Source organism: Lagopus leucura, unplaced genomic scaffold (assembly GCF_019238085.1).
Source record: "Lagopus leucura isolate 7727_CA_CO unplaced genomic scaffold, USGS_WTPT01 Super-Scaffold_100001, whole genome shotgun sequence".
NCBI lineage: Eukaryota > Metazoa > Chordata > Aves > Galliformes > Phasianidae > Lagopus > Lagopus leucura.
This window is the reverse complement of record NW_024962262.1, coordinates 7,497,838-7,516,450: the sequence shown is the minus strand read 5'-3', so window position 1 is coordinate 7,516,450 and position 18,613 is coordinate 7,497,838. Positions and strand designations below refer to the sequence as shown.

Genomic DNA, 18,613 nt, shown 5'->3' with positions numbered 1-18,613 from the left:
TTGTGCTTTTGAACAGGCAAACAAAATGCACGCTATCTAGAAGCCATCAGATTTCCAGTTCTGCGCAGAAGCCTCTTACCTTCCCTCTCCCAGAGCCTACACTTGCATGCATGCTTTCTCAGTTTTGACTACCACTAATACAAAGCCTTTCATTCTAAATTGCTCTGTGAGTCATCGCTTAACATTCTGTAACCAATCCAAGACTTACTTTTTTTCCCCCAGGTTTTAACCAACCTCTATAGTTCATCTTTAATGCTTCAGAATCCTGTGATTCAAAGCTGGGTAACATCATCTACATTAACAATTGTGCACAAGTGCCTTGAATTGCTTATACTTACAATTATAATTTACTGATGCTCACCAGATATTCCACTTTATTTCATTTTTTTCCATGGATTTTTAAGTATGAAAAAGCAATCCTACTAAACAACGCATGTGCAGTTGAATGGCAGTTTGCAATTAAATCTGCCAGAAATCTGTAAAAGCCTTAACTAGCCCCATGCAAGGAAAAGAAGGGTTCCATAATTTAAGCACAAAGCACGTTTTAAGCACAAAAAATGAAATAAAGTTGATCTCACCTATAGAAAGGAAAATAAAATAGTAAGGTATAAGTACCAAATATAGATAAAGAGAACCAAATGTTTCCAGGAGGAACACACGCGCTTTGGTTTCTGTCAGTCAACCCACAACCATTAGACAGTGCTAAGGAACAAGAAGATCAAACATTAAAAACAAAAGAAAAGAAAACCCACAGCAACTGTATCATGACACTGTGATGCCCATAGAACAAAAAGAAAACAAAACTACGTAGATGTGTTCTGAATATACTCAGAACCAACATAAACTTACAAAATTTCTCTACATTTGTTACTTATCATTCAACCCCCATAACAAATAAATTACAGCTTCTCCTACACAAGTGAGTTTTAAATAGCAGTACTTGTCTCATAAACTCAAAAAAGAAAACATTTAATTACTTCTTTAATGTACTCTTAATTACAATATTCCAAGCCAGGGTAAAACATGTCAACCACTATAAACGCTCCAGGAGAAGCACATTTACAGAGTTCCTTCTGTTCAGCCAATGACTCAAAACCACAGTGTAGCTACGAGATACAAATCCTACAACACACAAGCTTTGAGCCTCTTGTGAGACAACTGGGCAAGCATTTTCAGTGGATAGAGCACACAGGCTCTTCCTTACGCAGCTAGGCATTATTTCCTACTAACTAGCATGCCGTGTCATGCCATATCCATACAGCACAAAACTAAAGCACTCCCACTGACATGGCACTGAACTAGAACGTGGGATTAGTGACGTAAGAAGTTTAATTCAAGTTCTTTACTGGTAATGCTTTCCTCCAAGAAGACTCTGAATAGCTTCATGTCACTGAAGAGAGATGTCAGGAATCTTCATGAGAGAGCAAGCCAATTACATTCTGTCAAAGAAGACTTTCCAGAGGAGACAGAGGAACTGCTAAAGAGCCACACATCATAGACAGTTCTTAAAAAAAAATAAAAAGGGACAGTCCACTGGTATATCACAAATGACAATGTGTCTAGGAAAGTCAGTATGCATAACTGAACCTTGTTCATCACTTGAAAGGATCAATCAGATTTTTTTCTAATTGTACGTCACCACTGCAAATGTCAACCCAATCAAGACAGCCCACAGACTTCAAAAGCCACAAAACAGCTGAGTTTTTGAAAAACAGAGAAATGACAAGTACCATACATCAATCAATGTGTTAAACTGCAGTTCTGTTTACAGCTACACATTAAAATATTTAACTCACATTTTCTGTACTTCCTTAAGAACTGCATTTCAAAATGCTTCCATAATATAAGGAAAACCAGCACATCTGAGGCCAAAACACCAACACCTCCAAAACCTGAGCCTTATCCTAGACCGTCTCCACAAAGCTCTAAAAAGTTTTTTTTCTATGACAGCTGAAAACAGATTAAGAATCTGGAAAGTACTTACCATACAGCAGTACCAACATGTATTAACAATTACTGCTAAATGCTGCTTCCATCAATAACTCTCTTGGCTATATAAATTTTTAATAATGCCTCAGTATCCCTTCATTATGGTGTTTTAGAGATTTCATTTTACTACACAAAGGGCAGACTATTTAGGTGGATTTCGATTCTCTAAATAAATAGAAATGCCAAGATGATTTTCCTCAGATGTGCTGTTAAACAACATTTATCAGCTTCCCATTGCCCAAGAAATCTTCAGGATATCTTAAAAGAATTTTAGAACATTAGCTGCACCACCAACTGCAGCATCTACTGCATCCTGCTTGTGCTATGAATATACAGTCTCAACAAATTTTATTCTAGAAAACACTACATAAGAAAGGAAACTTAGAAGCAAGACTTTTTGAAAACCTCTGAAGCAAAAATATACATAGCCAGTTCAGATACACTGCTTAAGCAAAAGGGAAACTTTTAATGTCACACACCCATGAAAATCCTTTACACCTCTACGGGGGAGGAGGGCAGGGAGAAACACAACACTCTGAGACAGTAACTTAGATGGACATAACTGTGGATGGTTATTTGTCAGCAGGCTGCCTGATCAACTTTCTTGCTGAGGAAGATCTACTGCAACTTCAGGAGGAGCACGTTAAGAGAGAGGCATTTCTGATAATTTAAACAAGGTGCTATGCAGATTCCTCTGATCTCCAGGAAGGATTTAGATAATATCAACACTTCAAGCTCCTTACGGCTTTTTCTGCACATCTGGATAATACCTTTTTTTTTTTTTTTTTAAATGAAATGCATTCAGGATTGATCTGATCTAGAAGAAACCATTCTGTGCTCTCTTTTGAAGGTGCAGTAAATTTAAGCTAAAACACAACTCAGTTGACCTAAAGTTAGTCAGTCAGTGAATGCCATAACTGGGGCACTAACAGAGCCCCATTACAATTATCACAGCCATGATAACACCAGAAGACAACCTGGGATCACATTATAAACAATGCAAGGACTTAATCTTGACTATAAAAGCTTTTCAAACAAAGATACTTTCTTTTTACACTCAAACTCTTTATGTGTTCAAAGTTTGGTTCTAACAGAATGAGTTCTCATTTAAAAGAGCCATCAGTGCTCATTTGAAGCTCAGTGTTCTGGTATTAACAGATGGTGGTAATTCTTTCATATATCACAAAAATAATTTTTAAAAATGTATAATTTGTCATTTCAAGATCCCTGTATTTTTCAGCAGACATTTCTTCACTGAGAGGAGATAATTGGTTGTATTCACAGGTTTCCACTCATACTTTAAATGTAAAGCTACCTTTCAGCAGTACCATTTATTAATCACTAAGCTACACCTAGGTAATTAACTTACATCTTTTGTGCTGATAATTTTAAGAACAGATTCAACTGGAGAAGTATGAGCTTTGACAGTCTATAAGATACCAGTGTACATGGTTCAGCCCCATTCACTTGGAACTTCTGCTTCTCCCTCTGCCATCCTTTCTTTTAACTGTTGCTTAGAGTCGCACCAAAGGCTCTTAACACATTTTACATGTATTTGCATTGCTCTAAGCCGCTGGGATACAGAAAAATGTGATAGCTTTCTGTGTAAACTACTTTCAAGTGAAAAGAAGGATTAGACTTGAAAACTAATTTTCAACTGAACCAGGACATGCAAAGCAAGTCCATCCAAATCTATGCATAAGTAGAAATTAATCTCTTTCTGTAAAAAACAGATGTTTTTACTATAATTAATTTTTCTGTTATATGAACCTTTTACATTAGTTGTGCAGGAAACCATCACAGCTGTGATAACTGGGTATATCCTGTTTTGGGATTTTATAAAATAACTGTAGCTATTAACTGAAGCCATTCTTGGTGAAGAAGAGTTCATTTTAAAGACTGTATCAACTTCTATTCAGCGAGCTCTATCTTTTAAGTGTCAACTGTCAACAACCAACTCCCTCTCAGTGACTATACCTAAACACAGTTCCAGCCATAACATGTTATCATTGTACAAGTTATTTTGAACAAAAGTGTTATTTTTCTACAAAACATAAACAATTAAAATATTAGAGCTTCATAATGACTGTGTAGCATAATACTAATCCTAAGTTACATATATTTATATGCATATAAACTGCTATCCAGTGTTTTGTCTATAAAGATTTCACTGTCTATGCAGTCACCCATTCTTTCCTAACAAACAGTGCACAACTTCAATGGTTTGGCTCTGTACTGAATATTTTTTCCTACTGATATCAAGCACATGCAACTTTGAAGGCTACACTAATAGCTTTTCTAGACCAGTTTCAAATAATGGTACTTATTTGAAAAAGTATTATTTATAATATGTGATAAAAGCCACAAAATTTCCCTAACTAATATTAAGCCATTAGTAAAAGGCTTCATACATTTTCAGCAGAGTATCAAATATACCTACATTTTATATTTCTGAAATCCAGGAAATAAAGCCTACCTACAACCGTGATCTGTACGTGATCTGACAGAACTGACAGAAACAGGCTTGTGTGCTCCATCCAAGGCTAGCTATTATCAAGCAGGCACAACAGATGAAAAAGTAAACACTCGCTGCTGCAGCTCGCAGAGGTCTGTTTTCTTTCCTGGCTGCATGTGGTGCAAATTGTCCTTTGCTGGGTTAGGCACAGCAATATTGACTGGATTATTTGTAAGCAGATGTTGCAGCTCATACTGTGAAAAGAGGAAAGGGGTTGCTAATAATTAAAAGTCTTTTCAGACTCCACCTCTCACCTTTTCGGAAAAAGAGCACTGTTAATCTGCCCAGGGAGAATAAAGACCAAAATGTGCAAATGATTAAGGGAGTGACAAGGAAACACTGAAGAGAGCTTCAACTGTTTATGAACTTGAAAAAGTATAAAGAGGTCTTAACTATTTTGGTGCAACAGGACAGAGGGACGGTGAGGGAATAGAAGCAGTGAAGCCAAACTCTTCTCAATGGCCCCCAGAGCGAGGAGCAACAACAGGTACAGAAAATTCCACTTTCACCTAAATAAAAACGACTTGGGATTCTTCATCTTTAGAAATATTCAAAACCCAGCCATACAAGGCCCTGCTTCCCTTGGTCTAGTTGACCTTACTTTAAGCAGAGACTTTTGTCTAGAGACCTCTAGAAGTCCTTTTCATCCCCAACCACCCTACAGTTCTATAGATGATTCTGCTAGTCTATGGAAGTGCCCACGCAACTAAGTTGCACAGATGCAGCAAAGACAAGGCTTTTGGAACTGCGGAGTTCCAAACATGGGGCAGAGGCTCTACAAATCTCTTTAAGACAAAAGAATTAGAAGAATGAAGTGATTTCTGTCCTTTGAGCTGCTGGCTTGGAAGACCTTGCTGAGTCAAGTGTAGTCTTACAAAAACGTTTTGATAAGTTTTAGTTATTCAGCATTTGAACATTAGGAGTCAAATAGTCACACTACACCACAGCCTGCCATTCACCAGAACCATCCATGTACTTCACTGGAGTAACAGAAGGGAAAAGTGGAGTGCCAGCTCTTCTTTGCCGGTAAGTCTGTTAGCAAGCTTCTTGGCCATGGGGAGCACACTCAGGCCAACAATCCCACTAAGTATATGTAAAAATCTAGTAGACGATAATGATTTTTCTGGGAGCTCTCAATATTAAAAGAAAACAAATCTATTCCTTAGACCACTGAAAAGCTCATTCTCCCTGCAGAACACCCTCAGGCATAATCATTCAAACCTTGATTTTCAAGGAATTTGTTGTGGTTCAGTTGACTTTTAATGTTTGCAGTGCTTCAGCCTTTCCCAGTCTTTAGGTATATTTACTAACATTATGGAGATACCACACAATTGGACTTGACAGAACTCACATTATGATATACATGTCCTACTCAAAAGGACTTTCTCACTCAGCAAGCTAGAAAACACACACACAGCTTCAAGCCAGAAAACTCTCCTGATTATGAAGTCAATTTTTTATCCTTTTAATGAAAGGTTTTTTTAACTCTTGAAGTGACATATGAAGATTTTTAGTTCACAATTAGTTCAAAAAATAGTTTTTGATGCAGTTAGCTACACAAAACTTAAGAGCAAACTCTGGTCAGAGATGAGCAATCTTTGTTTTATATAATTCCATAGTAGTCTGTTTCAATAGGTTTGTAAAAGCACCTTTGTATTTCCAAGTATATAGTTGTATTTATAAATATTCAAAACATGTTCATCTCACAAAAAAAAAAAAAAAAAAAAAAAAGAGAAAAAAATTGTTAAAGTGGCTCTTAAATAATCAATCCTAAGTAGGCAATCAAAATTGAATAAAAGTTAGAAAACCTTACATCACTGAGTAGCTGTCACAAAATACTGAAAAGGCCAGAAAAAGTGAGATCACGTAAAACAGATTACAATGCCATACTGCTGGTACTGGAGCTAGTTTAGCTGGCTCTGTTGGGAGACTGATTATTTCTATCCTTCTCTACACACTCTGAGCACTACCAGAAGTCATCAGGTACCATAGAAACATGATTACATGCAGTCAAACAAGTAACAATTTCACTGGTAAGTAAATATCTTGCTCTGTCTCACATTCAGCTAATTAAAAAAAACAGCTAATATCTAGTCTGCATAGTTAAGAAAGGCATCTAACTGCACAAGAACAGCTAAAGAAATCAAGCATTTTTGAGTTGTGGAACAAGAAAGGCAGTATCCACATTCACACAGGCCTTCTGTGAATCTCTGTGCTGGAACAATTTCATCGACACAACCCAATTTTAAAATTAAAGCAGGACAAGCATTTTACAGAGATGTGTTAATAAAAATGAATTGATATCTCTGGTACAAATTTCAGTAAGACCAAAACTACTGAGACTTACTTGCATACTGAAAACTGTTATTATCCACGTGCTTCAAAAGCAGAACAAACTCTAAGCCAAATAAATTACCAGAATGAAATTCTAGCAGAGTAAAGCCAGAAGTTGTGATGTTTCTCTATTGGAAACAATGCAGTCTTTCCCTTTGAGATGAATGTCTTTGACGATCTTCGAACTGTCTTTGTGAAGACAGCGCAGTTCAAATACTTAAAATTCATCATCATTCTATAGCTGAAACAGATATTTCTATCGTTAATGTGTTACTCTCCATAGGAATGCATATTTTTAATTGCCATCATACTGAATTTTAAATATTGAGTGCTATGTCATTCACAGCACATCCCAGCCAAACCTTGTCAAAACAGAGGTAGTAGGCAGACCATCACATTCAAAACGGTTGTTTCAAAAGGTCTCCCATCTTCAAACGTAAAAGCAACTTCTAAATTTAATTTGTCTAAAAAATGTCAACCACATTGATCCTTAGGTCACTAGCCATATACAAGAAGTCAACTAACAGGCAGCTGCAACAATCTTTTGTATAAAGTGCTACAACAAAACATGAAGCAAGGGAAGTTGAATTGAGTCAGTAGACTTACCAAGATAGACTAAATTACAATGAGAAAAAAAGTGAAGTAACAAGTAATGAACAGATTAGATTAAGAGATTGAACAAAAATAGCTCAGATAGCTTATTGAGTTAACATAGCTGTTAAAAGCCACAATATTTATCAGGATATAGTCATCCCTGTTTTCGTACTAGCCCAATCACAGACTTCATTCCACTCTGACTGAAGTCAGTATATCACGTTGTTAAGGGAGCAGGAACAAACCCATCAGTAGAAATGGCTATGTAGCTTTTTCTATTTGCTGTTGTTCTTTTTGTTTTTAGAATGTACAGTTACCCACAGCACTTCTTATATTTGATAAGCATGAGCGGAGACACTGGAAAAGCACTAAAATGAAAGAAAAACCTGCACCACAGCTTCCAAAACACCAGCCTCGTGAATGTAAGGAGCTATACCCAGTTTTCTACCCTTTGGAGTAGTGGTAAGTAAGGCATGGTAGGGGCAGTTGAGAGAGAATGCCAACGGGAAAGATTAGTGTACAGCCAAGTACACTGCTCAATATCTAGTCTTGTAAAATACGTGGCTTAAATGGAGAATGAGGTCACAGTTCTGTAAAAATAGCTTTTTGACAGAGCAAGGTGCTAACCCTCAGCCTGATGCAAAGGCATAAAACAAAGCAAGGGCTGGAGTCAGATTCTATGATCCTTGCAGGTCCCTTCCAACTCAGAATATTCTAAGATTCTATGATCCTGGGGTCTCAGGTGGTGGAAAAGGAGAAAGAATGGAGGTTATTTTATTGATACCAGTCTCAGAACTTTATTATTTCGGTGTGACAAATATAATAAAAAAGCCTTAAATGTTCATTTCTCTTATAATCTACAAACTGAATCTTGTGAAGACAAGTGAAATATAGACCTAAGAAGAAAACAGCTATCCATAATTAAGTGGTAACAAACATTCAGTGATACACTTGCTATGGCAGTTTTTAAAAAGTTACTGCCTACAAAAATACATCAATTCATCATACCAGAAGCACAGCAACAGTGCTGAGATGTAACTAGAGCTTCATGATTGATACAAAAATTGGAAAGTTTCCCACCTGTAAATACTTAACATCAAAAAGGTACCCAATAATGACGACAGCTGCAGAATGCTTACATAGTTGCCCACAGAACACTATTAAAACCTCTAGCATTGACTATTGCCCTTTATAAATCTGATAGCTTCTACAGCCACTTCAAGTCAGCTTAGAATGAAGACAGCAATGGCAGGAAAAGGACCAACAGGGCAGATAACAACTCGTACAAGAATTGACACCTCAGTTCTAGTATTCCCTAAATCTAAAAACACAAATGCAATTTAAGGGAAAGCAAACAAACAACACAAAAAAGCCTTGAAAATTCCCCCATACTTTCTTAAAATAATACTGTAAACTACCAGACAGCTGTAATAAGGAAATCGGAAGGCTTCTACAAAGAAAATTGAATAAGATCCTCAAGCCTGCAAAGCTAGTTCTACAGGACAAACAGAGGCCACACGATTGAGGCTAAAGCTCACTCTTTCTCAGAGCACAAAAGCAATTCTTCTCTCCACACAATAGCAGAACTCTACCACAGGAGACTTTAAGTAGATTCAAAGAACTCAGATATCAAAACTCGGCTTTAGCTCAAGATACCCCCCAAACAATGTTTAAAAACAGAAAAAAAGAAAAAAAGGAAAGAATGAAAGGAAAGAAAAAGAAGAAAGAAAGAAAAAGGATCTTACATCTCACATTTTTCCTGATGACCACTACTACAGCAAGGCTTTAGGGCCAGAGCCATCTTTCACATGATCCAAACAAATTGTTCTGAAGCTGCAAACGCCATTCTTGCAAGCATGAAGTGTGATAAAGCTCTAAAAAAATGGCTTACCTCTCCAGATAGGTGACTAATGCTGAAGTAGGATGGAACAGCCAAGAAAATGAGAAGAGGAAGGCAGAAGCGTGGGCTGAAGTCAACAAGAACAGCAAGAGACTTTTTGAACTATGCCTGGTGTTTGACCTACTTTCTCATAAGCACTCTGCAGCCTGACAAAACATATGTAAAGAAACAAAGTTGTCCAGATTGCATAAAGAGAACATCGGTCAGTTACATCTGCACCAATCTGAAAACTGTTCAAACCTACGTTATCATCTGTTCAAGGTGCACAGGCAAAATGAGCAGCGTGTCAGCACCAGTCACAACTTCCAGCATCAGCTGGCTTCCTGTTCAACTTACATGTCTTCTACTGTCATAGAGTCAGCACCGCAGAACTCAAATAAATCCTGTGAAATTCAAATCACAACAACAACAAAAAAAAGCTTTCCAAAGCTAAAAGACAATGCAACTGACATAGTCATACTGGAAGAAAGTTGGACATAAAAGAGATACTTAAAAATATACAATAAAGGAAAAACATTCCCAAGACTATTATAATACCGAAGAAGCAGAGAATTAAGGAAGTAAGTCAAAAATAATGAAAGGAAGAGCCATTGGAAATGCATTATAGACCAATTAACTAAAACCACATGAAAATCTTAACTAGGAAAAAAGTGGAAAAAAGACACTTGAAGTAGAAGAACAGAGGTGGGCAGCCTGACTGATTCTGCTCCACCTCTAGCATCATATGTGCTGGAGTACACAGCACAAAACTTCATTTTAAAATACCATAAGTACAAAAGAGTATCAAGAAGCCAAGGAAATGTGGAGAACAACAATGGGCACATCCATCATAGTAATAACAACATCCTTGACAGTTTCCTAAGAAAACTAATAGAGCTGTCTAAAGGGGAAAGGCTTCCTCATCAATAGTTGCATGAGCTGGTGTCAAAATACCCCCCAAAGAGAAAGCAACAAGAACAATTAAAGGATTACACAGTTCACAAAGAAAGCATTTTTCAGTTCTGTACTCTGTAGTACACAAAGATCAACACATCTCAGAGAGAATGTACTGAACCTGGGAATTCACAGAAATCCATAAAACAAAGAATACCAAAAATCTCCCGGTAACAGAGAAACACAAGAGGCACGATAGCTTCCCACCAGCAATGTAGCAAGACAATATACTAGAAAATGATGGCAGAGAAGTCTTCAGTTCATACACTGACTTATCTAAGAAGACTTATCATCTTCTGACCTTCATGCGATTAATATTTGTAGATGGTCTAAGGAGTTCAAGCTAACTCCTGACTGACCTCCTAGTTAACGCTTTAGCAATTTAAGGAGTTAACTTCAACTAGTTCACGGGTTGAATCCTCCCTCCATTATGCCTTCTACTGTATCAGCAAACCACAAGGAATAATACAAGCAATACCAGCAACTCTACTGACTGATGTTCCATTAAATAAACTCGCCAGTATAATTTAACTCAGAGTACAAAGCTGTTATGGAGGAATAGAAGCGTCACTATGAAAATAGAAAGAATCAAGAATAGCAACTAATCCTGTCAAGAGTGTAGGTACACACAAGAACACAACACTGTCCAGATAGAAAGTCAACTGTTCAAACGTGGCAAAGTTGAAACTCCAACAACATATTATGCATGGAAAAAGATTTTTCAACACTGGCTAAAAGCATGTTATCACCTCACAGACACAGTAAATTACTACGGCTGTCAACATCAGAATGTAACGTGAAATAACTACGAAATGCAATAACAGATCACTGTGTGGGATCATCAGATCAGATGGTAACAACTCCCTAAGAGAGACCTCAGGAAGAACATTTAACAGGAAAGTCCCAGGCAGGGGCAAGCCAAACCATAGATTAGACTCAGACAAAACAGTGCAGAAAGAACAGACTTTATCAAGTTTTACATAAAAGGCAGCAGAAATCTCAGATAAACTAAAACAAAGAAGTATCTCAAACTAACTTCTGATTCTACCTGTTAATAACAGAATTCTAATACTCTAATATAGAATTAAAAAACTAAAAAGCTATTACTAAATGGCTTACAGATGCCCAACAGTGTAGTCATTTATTTCAAGGACTACACAAACTGATATTGAGATCCCCTCTCAACGTTGTCCACTCGTGATCAAATGTGCATCAAAAGTCATTCAGAAATAGCATAGTAAAGACCAAGAAAAAAAAAAACTATTAAAATCCTTAATATGTAGTCACGTAACATTCAGAAGTTTAGGGATAGGCCATCAACTTTACCTTGTATCAGCCATGTCTACAATGTTTGTTTTACATGTGAGTAAATTTTCAAATATACAAGCATAAATTTGAGACATTTGCTGCACTGAGAAGAAAAAGATTAGCAGATAATGTAACCTCTCTCTTTCTTCTGTGGGAATACTGAGTGTTGTATATAAGAGTCCATCTGTTAAGTAATGACTGATCCAGAATGCATCGCTACTGCAGCAGACTCCCAAGCAGTTTCATATTTGTATACTTCTTCTGATGCTGACAGAACTGTGAAACACTCGTTTATTTTTAAATGTAAATGTAGATTTTGGCATTAGCAACTAAATAAGTAGATCTTATAGTCAAGCACTGTAACTCACACTGTACTTCGCCCAAATAAATATCATAATGCATTCTAAACCCTCCTAAAAGTAAGCCAATGTTAGTCTAGCTGCTGACGTAATGATAGTCAGAATCAAAGAAAGCTTAAATATGTTTAAGTAGAATGTAAGAATAAAGGTTGTTGTGAAAAGATTAAAGATCAGTATCCGTCATGATGTACACAAAGGTACTTAATGAAATAAGTTAATGTCATTCCCTTATTTTGGGTGCTACTTTTAAAGGAATGGGTAAAACCCAATAAAGTTATGATGACTTGTACTACAGTTATACAAAAATATGTATTTAAAATGATATTTCAGTTGAGTGTCAAACTGTTTGTAGAGACAAATGAGAAATATGAGATTACCATTTTGACAAATTCACAAAACTACCAAGAGTTTTAACCCTGTGCATTCATTTAAGCCATAAATATTAAAACAATGTGACCAAATCATGCCTTTCTCTGCATGCTGCAGCTTTTCCCATTCAATCTGTGCTAGGTCAAATGCAAATAGCTATCACACAAACGGAGGAATACATCCTTTTAAAGTACTGGAAACAAAAGATATTCTTTACACGACTTTCTGCAAAATGAGGATAGGTTACAAGCATTCAACTCATTTGAAACAAAGGCAGTTCCTATTAATTGCCATTCAGTTCTGAGCAGTCATTTTTCTATCCTATTTTACACGCAAAAGCAGAGGATATTTCATTGACTGAACTGCTTCAAAAGCTTTGCTGCAGCAAATCCTGCATTCAGGAGCAGCACCAAATTGCACATAATTGAAAGTGATTCATTTTTAGATCCACTCGTTTGGCTTCTGTAGGTTCCTCAGGCTTTGGTGTAGGTAGCGCAAAAACATTAAGTCATACAGTCCTGCAGTAACTCTTTCACTCCATGAAGTGAGCAGATGGCTACGGAGCTACATTTCACCAATGTTCTCCTTTCCAGCTACCTATCAACATACAATAACATTTTGCACCACACAGACATTACACAAATTTAGCAACAACGCTTAATTTGCAGGTAGGTAATTAAGCGTTTGGGAAAGCGTGACAGATTATTAAGACACGAGCAACCCAATACAACACCGCAACACAACTAACTCTTTATTACACATATAAAAGCGTGCAAAACCCACACGAAAATCTCCCTCCTCCTCTTCCTCTGCACAAAACACTCGCCTAGCTCCGAGCTCACAGGGTTAAACCCTTCACATGTGTCAGCCACTAAGAAAAGACAGCAGCTTGGGCTGCTCGCTTAACCTTTTTCAATTAGAAACAGACGCTACATTCACACCACTCTTCTTCCAAGGAGGAAGTCACCGGGTTACACGGCAGCACCCAGAACCTGAAGTTGCTAACGACTCGATCGCCTTATTTTTATCCGTTAGGAAGGGCACGCTCTCCCGCGGGAGAGGAGGCGGTGGGAAGGGGACGGGGGCCCTGCCAGAGGCGCGGGGTCCTGCCGAGAGTTGGGCAGCGCCGGGGGTCTCTGCCCATGCAGAGGAAGGAGAGGTGCGAGAGGAGCCAGGCAGGAAGGGCGCCCTGCCCGGGGCTGGAGAAGGGCCGCGCGCGCACAGGGGCCGCGAGCGCGGAGCTCGCGAAGGCGTTTCAGGCTGCGCGGGGCAGGCGGCGGGACGGCCGGCGTCCGGAGCCGGCAGCGGGGCGGGGAGGCGGCCGCTTACCAGGTTCAGCACCGTCTCCACGATGTCCCGGTTGCTGACCTCGCCGACCTGGATGAGTCCGATGAGGACGGCGAATTTCATCCGGATGTTGCGGATCGGCACCGACGGGTTAATCATCCCCGCGGGGAGCACCACGGAGCCAGCGCCCGACGCCCTCGGCTCCCCCATCGCCACGACGCCGCCTCCGCCGCCGCCTCCGCCGCCGGCCCCGACGGAGATGAGTCCCGCGGGCTGCGGCTCCGGCCCCGCCGCCGACTTCTCGCTCGCCATCTACCCCCCGCCGTTACCGGCACCTGCCGCCTCCCCGCCCGGCCGGGCCGAGCCGAGCATCCGCCGCAGCCGCAGCCGGCGGGGCCGCAGGGAGCCGGCCCGAGGCGCGGGCACCGTCCCAGGAGCCGCTCCCCCGCTCCGCTATAATGAGGGATTATTATGGGCGCCGATGCCCCGTTATAGCCGCAGCCCGCCGGCCAGAGCCGCCTCTCCGCCGCGGGCCGGGAAGAGCGGGAGCCGCCGAGCGCGGCCCGGCAGAGGCGAGCGGCGCGTAGAGCCGGCGGAGGCGGGAGCGATCGCTGCCGCCGCTGTTGTTGTGGAGCCGAACCGCCGCCGCTCACTCCGCCATGTTGCCGCCCCCTGCCTGCGGTAGCGGCTAGAGCGCCTGCGCCGAGCCCGCTGAGGGGAGTGGCCGGGCAGGGCCCCCGCAGCCGGCCGGGGACAGGTGAGCAGGTGCGCGGAGCCGCGCCGAGGAGCGGGTCGGCAGCCGTGTGCCGACGCCCTCCGCCCTGAAGGGATTACGCAACGCCGCCCGAAGCGGCAGGGAGACGCCCGCTCGCCCGCCATCACGCGGGGCCGCCCCCGACCCAAGACTCGGACCCGACCCCGCCGCTCCGGGGCGCCCCCTGGCGGGAGGGATGATCGCAGGGCTGTGGCGGTGGGCGGCCGTCCCGGGATTCTGGGGCAGCCGGCCTGCTGGGCACCTCGAGTGTTTTGCAGCCTCAGTAGTGGCTGCCGTGCCTTTCTCTCAGTAATTCCAAGCTGCTGTGTGGTAAGAGCGTATGAGTGCAAAGCTTCTATTGTTTCTCGTGTTATTTCTTCTTGTTCTTACTCATTCTTCTTACTTCTGGTTCTCAGTTGTGCTGTTACACGTGGAGACCTCCAATCAGTAGTGGTTTTATCGAGTCCCTTAGTTTCAGTGATGCCAACGAGCATTTTTTCAATCCTTTGTGGTATTACATCAGAGAAAGAGAAGCACTTTTGATATCTTTTGAAAAGGCTTAAATTATTCAAATAGTGGCTTGAATAAAACTGTATATATTTCCTCTACATGTGCTGGAGATGATCCATCCCTATTCACAAACACATTCTGTTTTGGCTTTGTAGCAACTGTAATCACAAAGTTAAATTTTACAACAAATCTTGATCCCAGGTCACAGAATACCTTTCATTCTGTCTCTAACCAAAGTTGGGGAGTTTGGCAGGAGTGTCAGTCCTCCTGTAGACAACAAACTGTACAAACACAGTGAATCAGCAGGACTTGATTGGTGCACCCTCAAGGATTACAACAGCTGCTGTAAGCTCTACCAGGAGAATCACTGAATCATAGAATTGCAGAACAGCTTAGGTTGGAACCTTAAAGATCCAACTCCCCTGCTGCAAGCAGGGTTGCCAGCCACCAGCTCAGGCTGCCCAGTGCCCCATCCAACCTGGCCTTGAACACCTCCAGGAATGGGGCATCTACAACATCTCTGGACAAAGAAGACCTCACCTCTGTGCCATTGGAGGCATTAGCTCTACATACTTGTAAAATGCAGTATGTTACATACATATTTTTGCAAGCTCTGTAGGTGTTTGACGGTGCACATAGACCAGGTACACAGACATGACTAAAATAGTGGTTACCTGGGAGTTTTGGAAACAATATGATTTCAGAAAGCTACAGAAAGATGGAGAGAAAACCCAGAAGATTTGTTATGGGAGATAAAGCACCAAGTTTTTCTTGAAATTCTTTTGCAATTGGCTGCCATCCCCTAGCAACCAACCTTTGTGAAGGTATGCTCTAATTTCTCACATGCTCCTGGAGGAGCCAAAGGTTTCCTTTCCACCAGCCCCATAACAGAACTAGTGAAGTTGAATACATATGGAACTAATTGCCTAAATACTGAGCCAGTCATCTTAGTTTAAACAGCAGAAGTGTAAACTTAGGTTATGTAAGTATGCATGCAAATATTTTGGAAAATTTCAGAATAGAGTCATTTAGAATCATAGAATCATAGAATGGCCTGGGTTGAAAAGGACCACAGTAATCATCGAGTTTCAACCCCTCTGCTATGTGCAGGGTCTGGTTGACCAGACCAGGCTGCCCAGAGCCACATCCAGCCTGGCCTTGAATGCCTCCAGGGATGGGGCATCCACAGCCTCCTTGGGCAACCTGTTCCAGTGCGTCACCACCCTCTGTGTGAAAAACTTCCTCCTGATATCTAACCTAAACCTCCCCTGTCTCAGTTTAAAACCATTCCCCCTTGTCCTGTCACTATCCACCCTCATGAACAGTCTTTCCCCCTTCCTGTTTATATGCTCCCTTCAAGTACTGCAAGGCCACAATGAGTGCATGTCTTCTATTTAAAAAAATAATAATAATAGAACTTAAACATAGAACTATGTGACATACAGTAAATTTTGCTTTGGACAAAACCCAACAGTTCTCCCATTTGTTTTTCCCATATCTAGGTCTGTTTTGCAGAGTATATTTCCACAAATAGCATGTTCAGTTGCAAGCTTCTTGTTGGCTGATACACTGACAAATTTTCTTGATATAACTGATCAAGCTGCTGGTAAATGGGTATGCAATGAAGTTATAACTGCTTTTCTACTGATAGGTATATAAATGTGGATCACTGTCTACTTATCAACTTGTACAAATTGTGAATAAATTTGTTACTCTGTTGAATTTGCTTTAATTTTGTTCAGGGTCCTTTTGCTTGTCTTTGTGATAGAATAGATGGGCCAATAGCACAACCAAAAATAGCTTCCTTTCTCTAGGAAATTGGGATAACAAAATATGGCTTGATATCTATTTTATCCATTTTATACCTCATGCTATTCCTGGAAGATTCCATGATTTACACATGTTCCTTAATGCTAGGGTAATTCATTATTACAACTTTTCTATATACAACTATCATTGCATTCCTCCACAGTGAATTTCTGATAGAGTTGCAATCATGAGTTTGTTTAGAAGTTGTATTCACAAAATCCTTCATTATATAATTTCCACTTCAGTACTTGGACTAAAATAGAACTGACTGACTTGTTTCCTCTGCTAAAATCACATAATATGCCATGTGTAGTACCAGAAAGGAATGTGTGCTAAAGGAAGCTGAATTTCCAACATTATGTTTAGTAGGAGGGAATTCTTTTAGTTCTTAAACTTCTATTTGCTTTTATAATTTTTCTTTTTTTTTTCTTTTTTTTTTTTTTTACAAAATCATGTTGTCTTTATTTTTCTAAGCTAATACACCATTTAGAGGTAGCTGTCTTCTCTAATCAACAGTGTTAGTTTATGGTAAGCAAACTTTCATTGAGGTGAGCTATTCATCAGCTCTTGTGAACATTATTGTAGCACTGGCAATCTGAAAGAACAACAAATCTGTAACAGTAATCTTAGCCCTGTAGTAGCTTTGCTGTTTATTTTCAGTGTCTTATCCAGGCTGAATAGCACCAGGTCTCACAGCCATTTCCTTCTAATTCTAATACCTCATCAGACTGAAAAATTAAGATAAGAGTACATACACTAGAAAGGCTACAGAAAATTATTATTTCCTTTAAATATGGTATTTGTCTCTTTTCTTTGATACTGACATATTCCCCACGAAGACAATGTCTATTTGTCAGTGACAGTTCCACTTCTGAGGTGGCTGGTAGGTTCCGAGCCCAGCGGGGTGTTCTGCATTAGCAGATCCCAATATTTGCATAATTATAACATTTTCATTTCAGCTTGCAAGATCAGACATTGAAAACAGGTCCAGAGAGGTGTGGCAGGAGGCAGCATGTGTGGAAGGATTGCTCACTAAGGCAAAACTGATGCAAACATATGATCTCATCCCTTTCTGTACCTTTCACAACACTTGAAATGAGAGAAGACAATGCCTTTGGTCCCAGCAGTACTGTTGCACCACCTGTAATAGATGATAGAAGGGTTATTTCATGATATTCTTTAAATTTTCTTAGCATATACTCCCTGAATGCTAGAGGTAGACTAGAGTATAATTTGAGGAAACAAAAACACATGTATCTATTTCCTATGTTTGCAACAAACAAACATATGAGAAAATAAAGCTAACAACTGAGTGCTTAAAGCTTTACATCCATTTTCATTTGAATTTTTAATAATTTGTAGCAATAGATGGGGGGATAAAAAGCTTATGTAGCTATTCAATGGAAAAAGCTTGGAGAAATGAGCTTTTGAAGGCAGACTCTTGGATACAAACAACATAACTACCTGTTTTGTACTGTAATGTGTTTGATTAACACTAAATCTTGAACATCAACAAAATGTAGACATTTGGGCAATGTAGATCAGGACCAAGCCAGATTGGGAGAAGTTAAAGAATTTTCATTTATCTGCTGCACTGGCATCAAAATACTGCTTGCTTTACCATGTCCACATGAGGACTCCTGTTGTGCTTAATTAGACTGTTCTCATGAGGACAGATAATGTGATTTGTTCCTGTGCCAGGCTCAGGAAGTGCTATTAGCCCCTTGCTCTCAAAAACCAGGATTTCTTACAACTTTTAAAGTAAAAACTAGGAAATAAAAATTGAAAGACCATCTTAGCATCTGAACTTACAGTGCTCTGCATGTGTATTGCACCAAATATTTCCCTTTGCTGTTGTTAAACTTCCACATGACAGGGCACATTAAAGCAGAAGTAAAAATAAAAACAAAAACAAATTGAAGTTAGGCTTTTCTTGCTTGTCTTATTATTAA

General features: G+C 40.0%; 1 protein-coding gene across 1 annotated transcript in view; it reads right to left on the bottom strand.

Moving 5' to 3' along the window:
- The window catches only part of NBEA (neurobeachin), a 466,212-nt gene extending 452,312 nt beyond the window's left edge, over positions 1-13,900 (bottom strand). The window contains exon 1 of the mRNA XM_042868525.1: positions 13,631-13,900. Coding sequence (XP_042724459.1) covers positions 13,631-13,900 — 270 coding nt within the window. The remainder of the gene's footprint in view (positions 1-13,630) is intronic.
- Between the last annotated feature and the right edge of the window lie 4,713 nt (positions 13,901-18,613).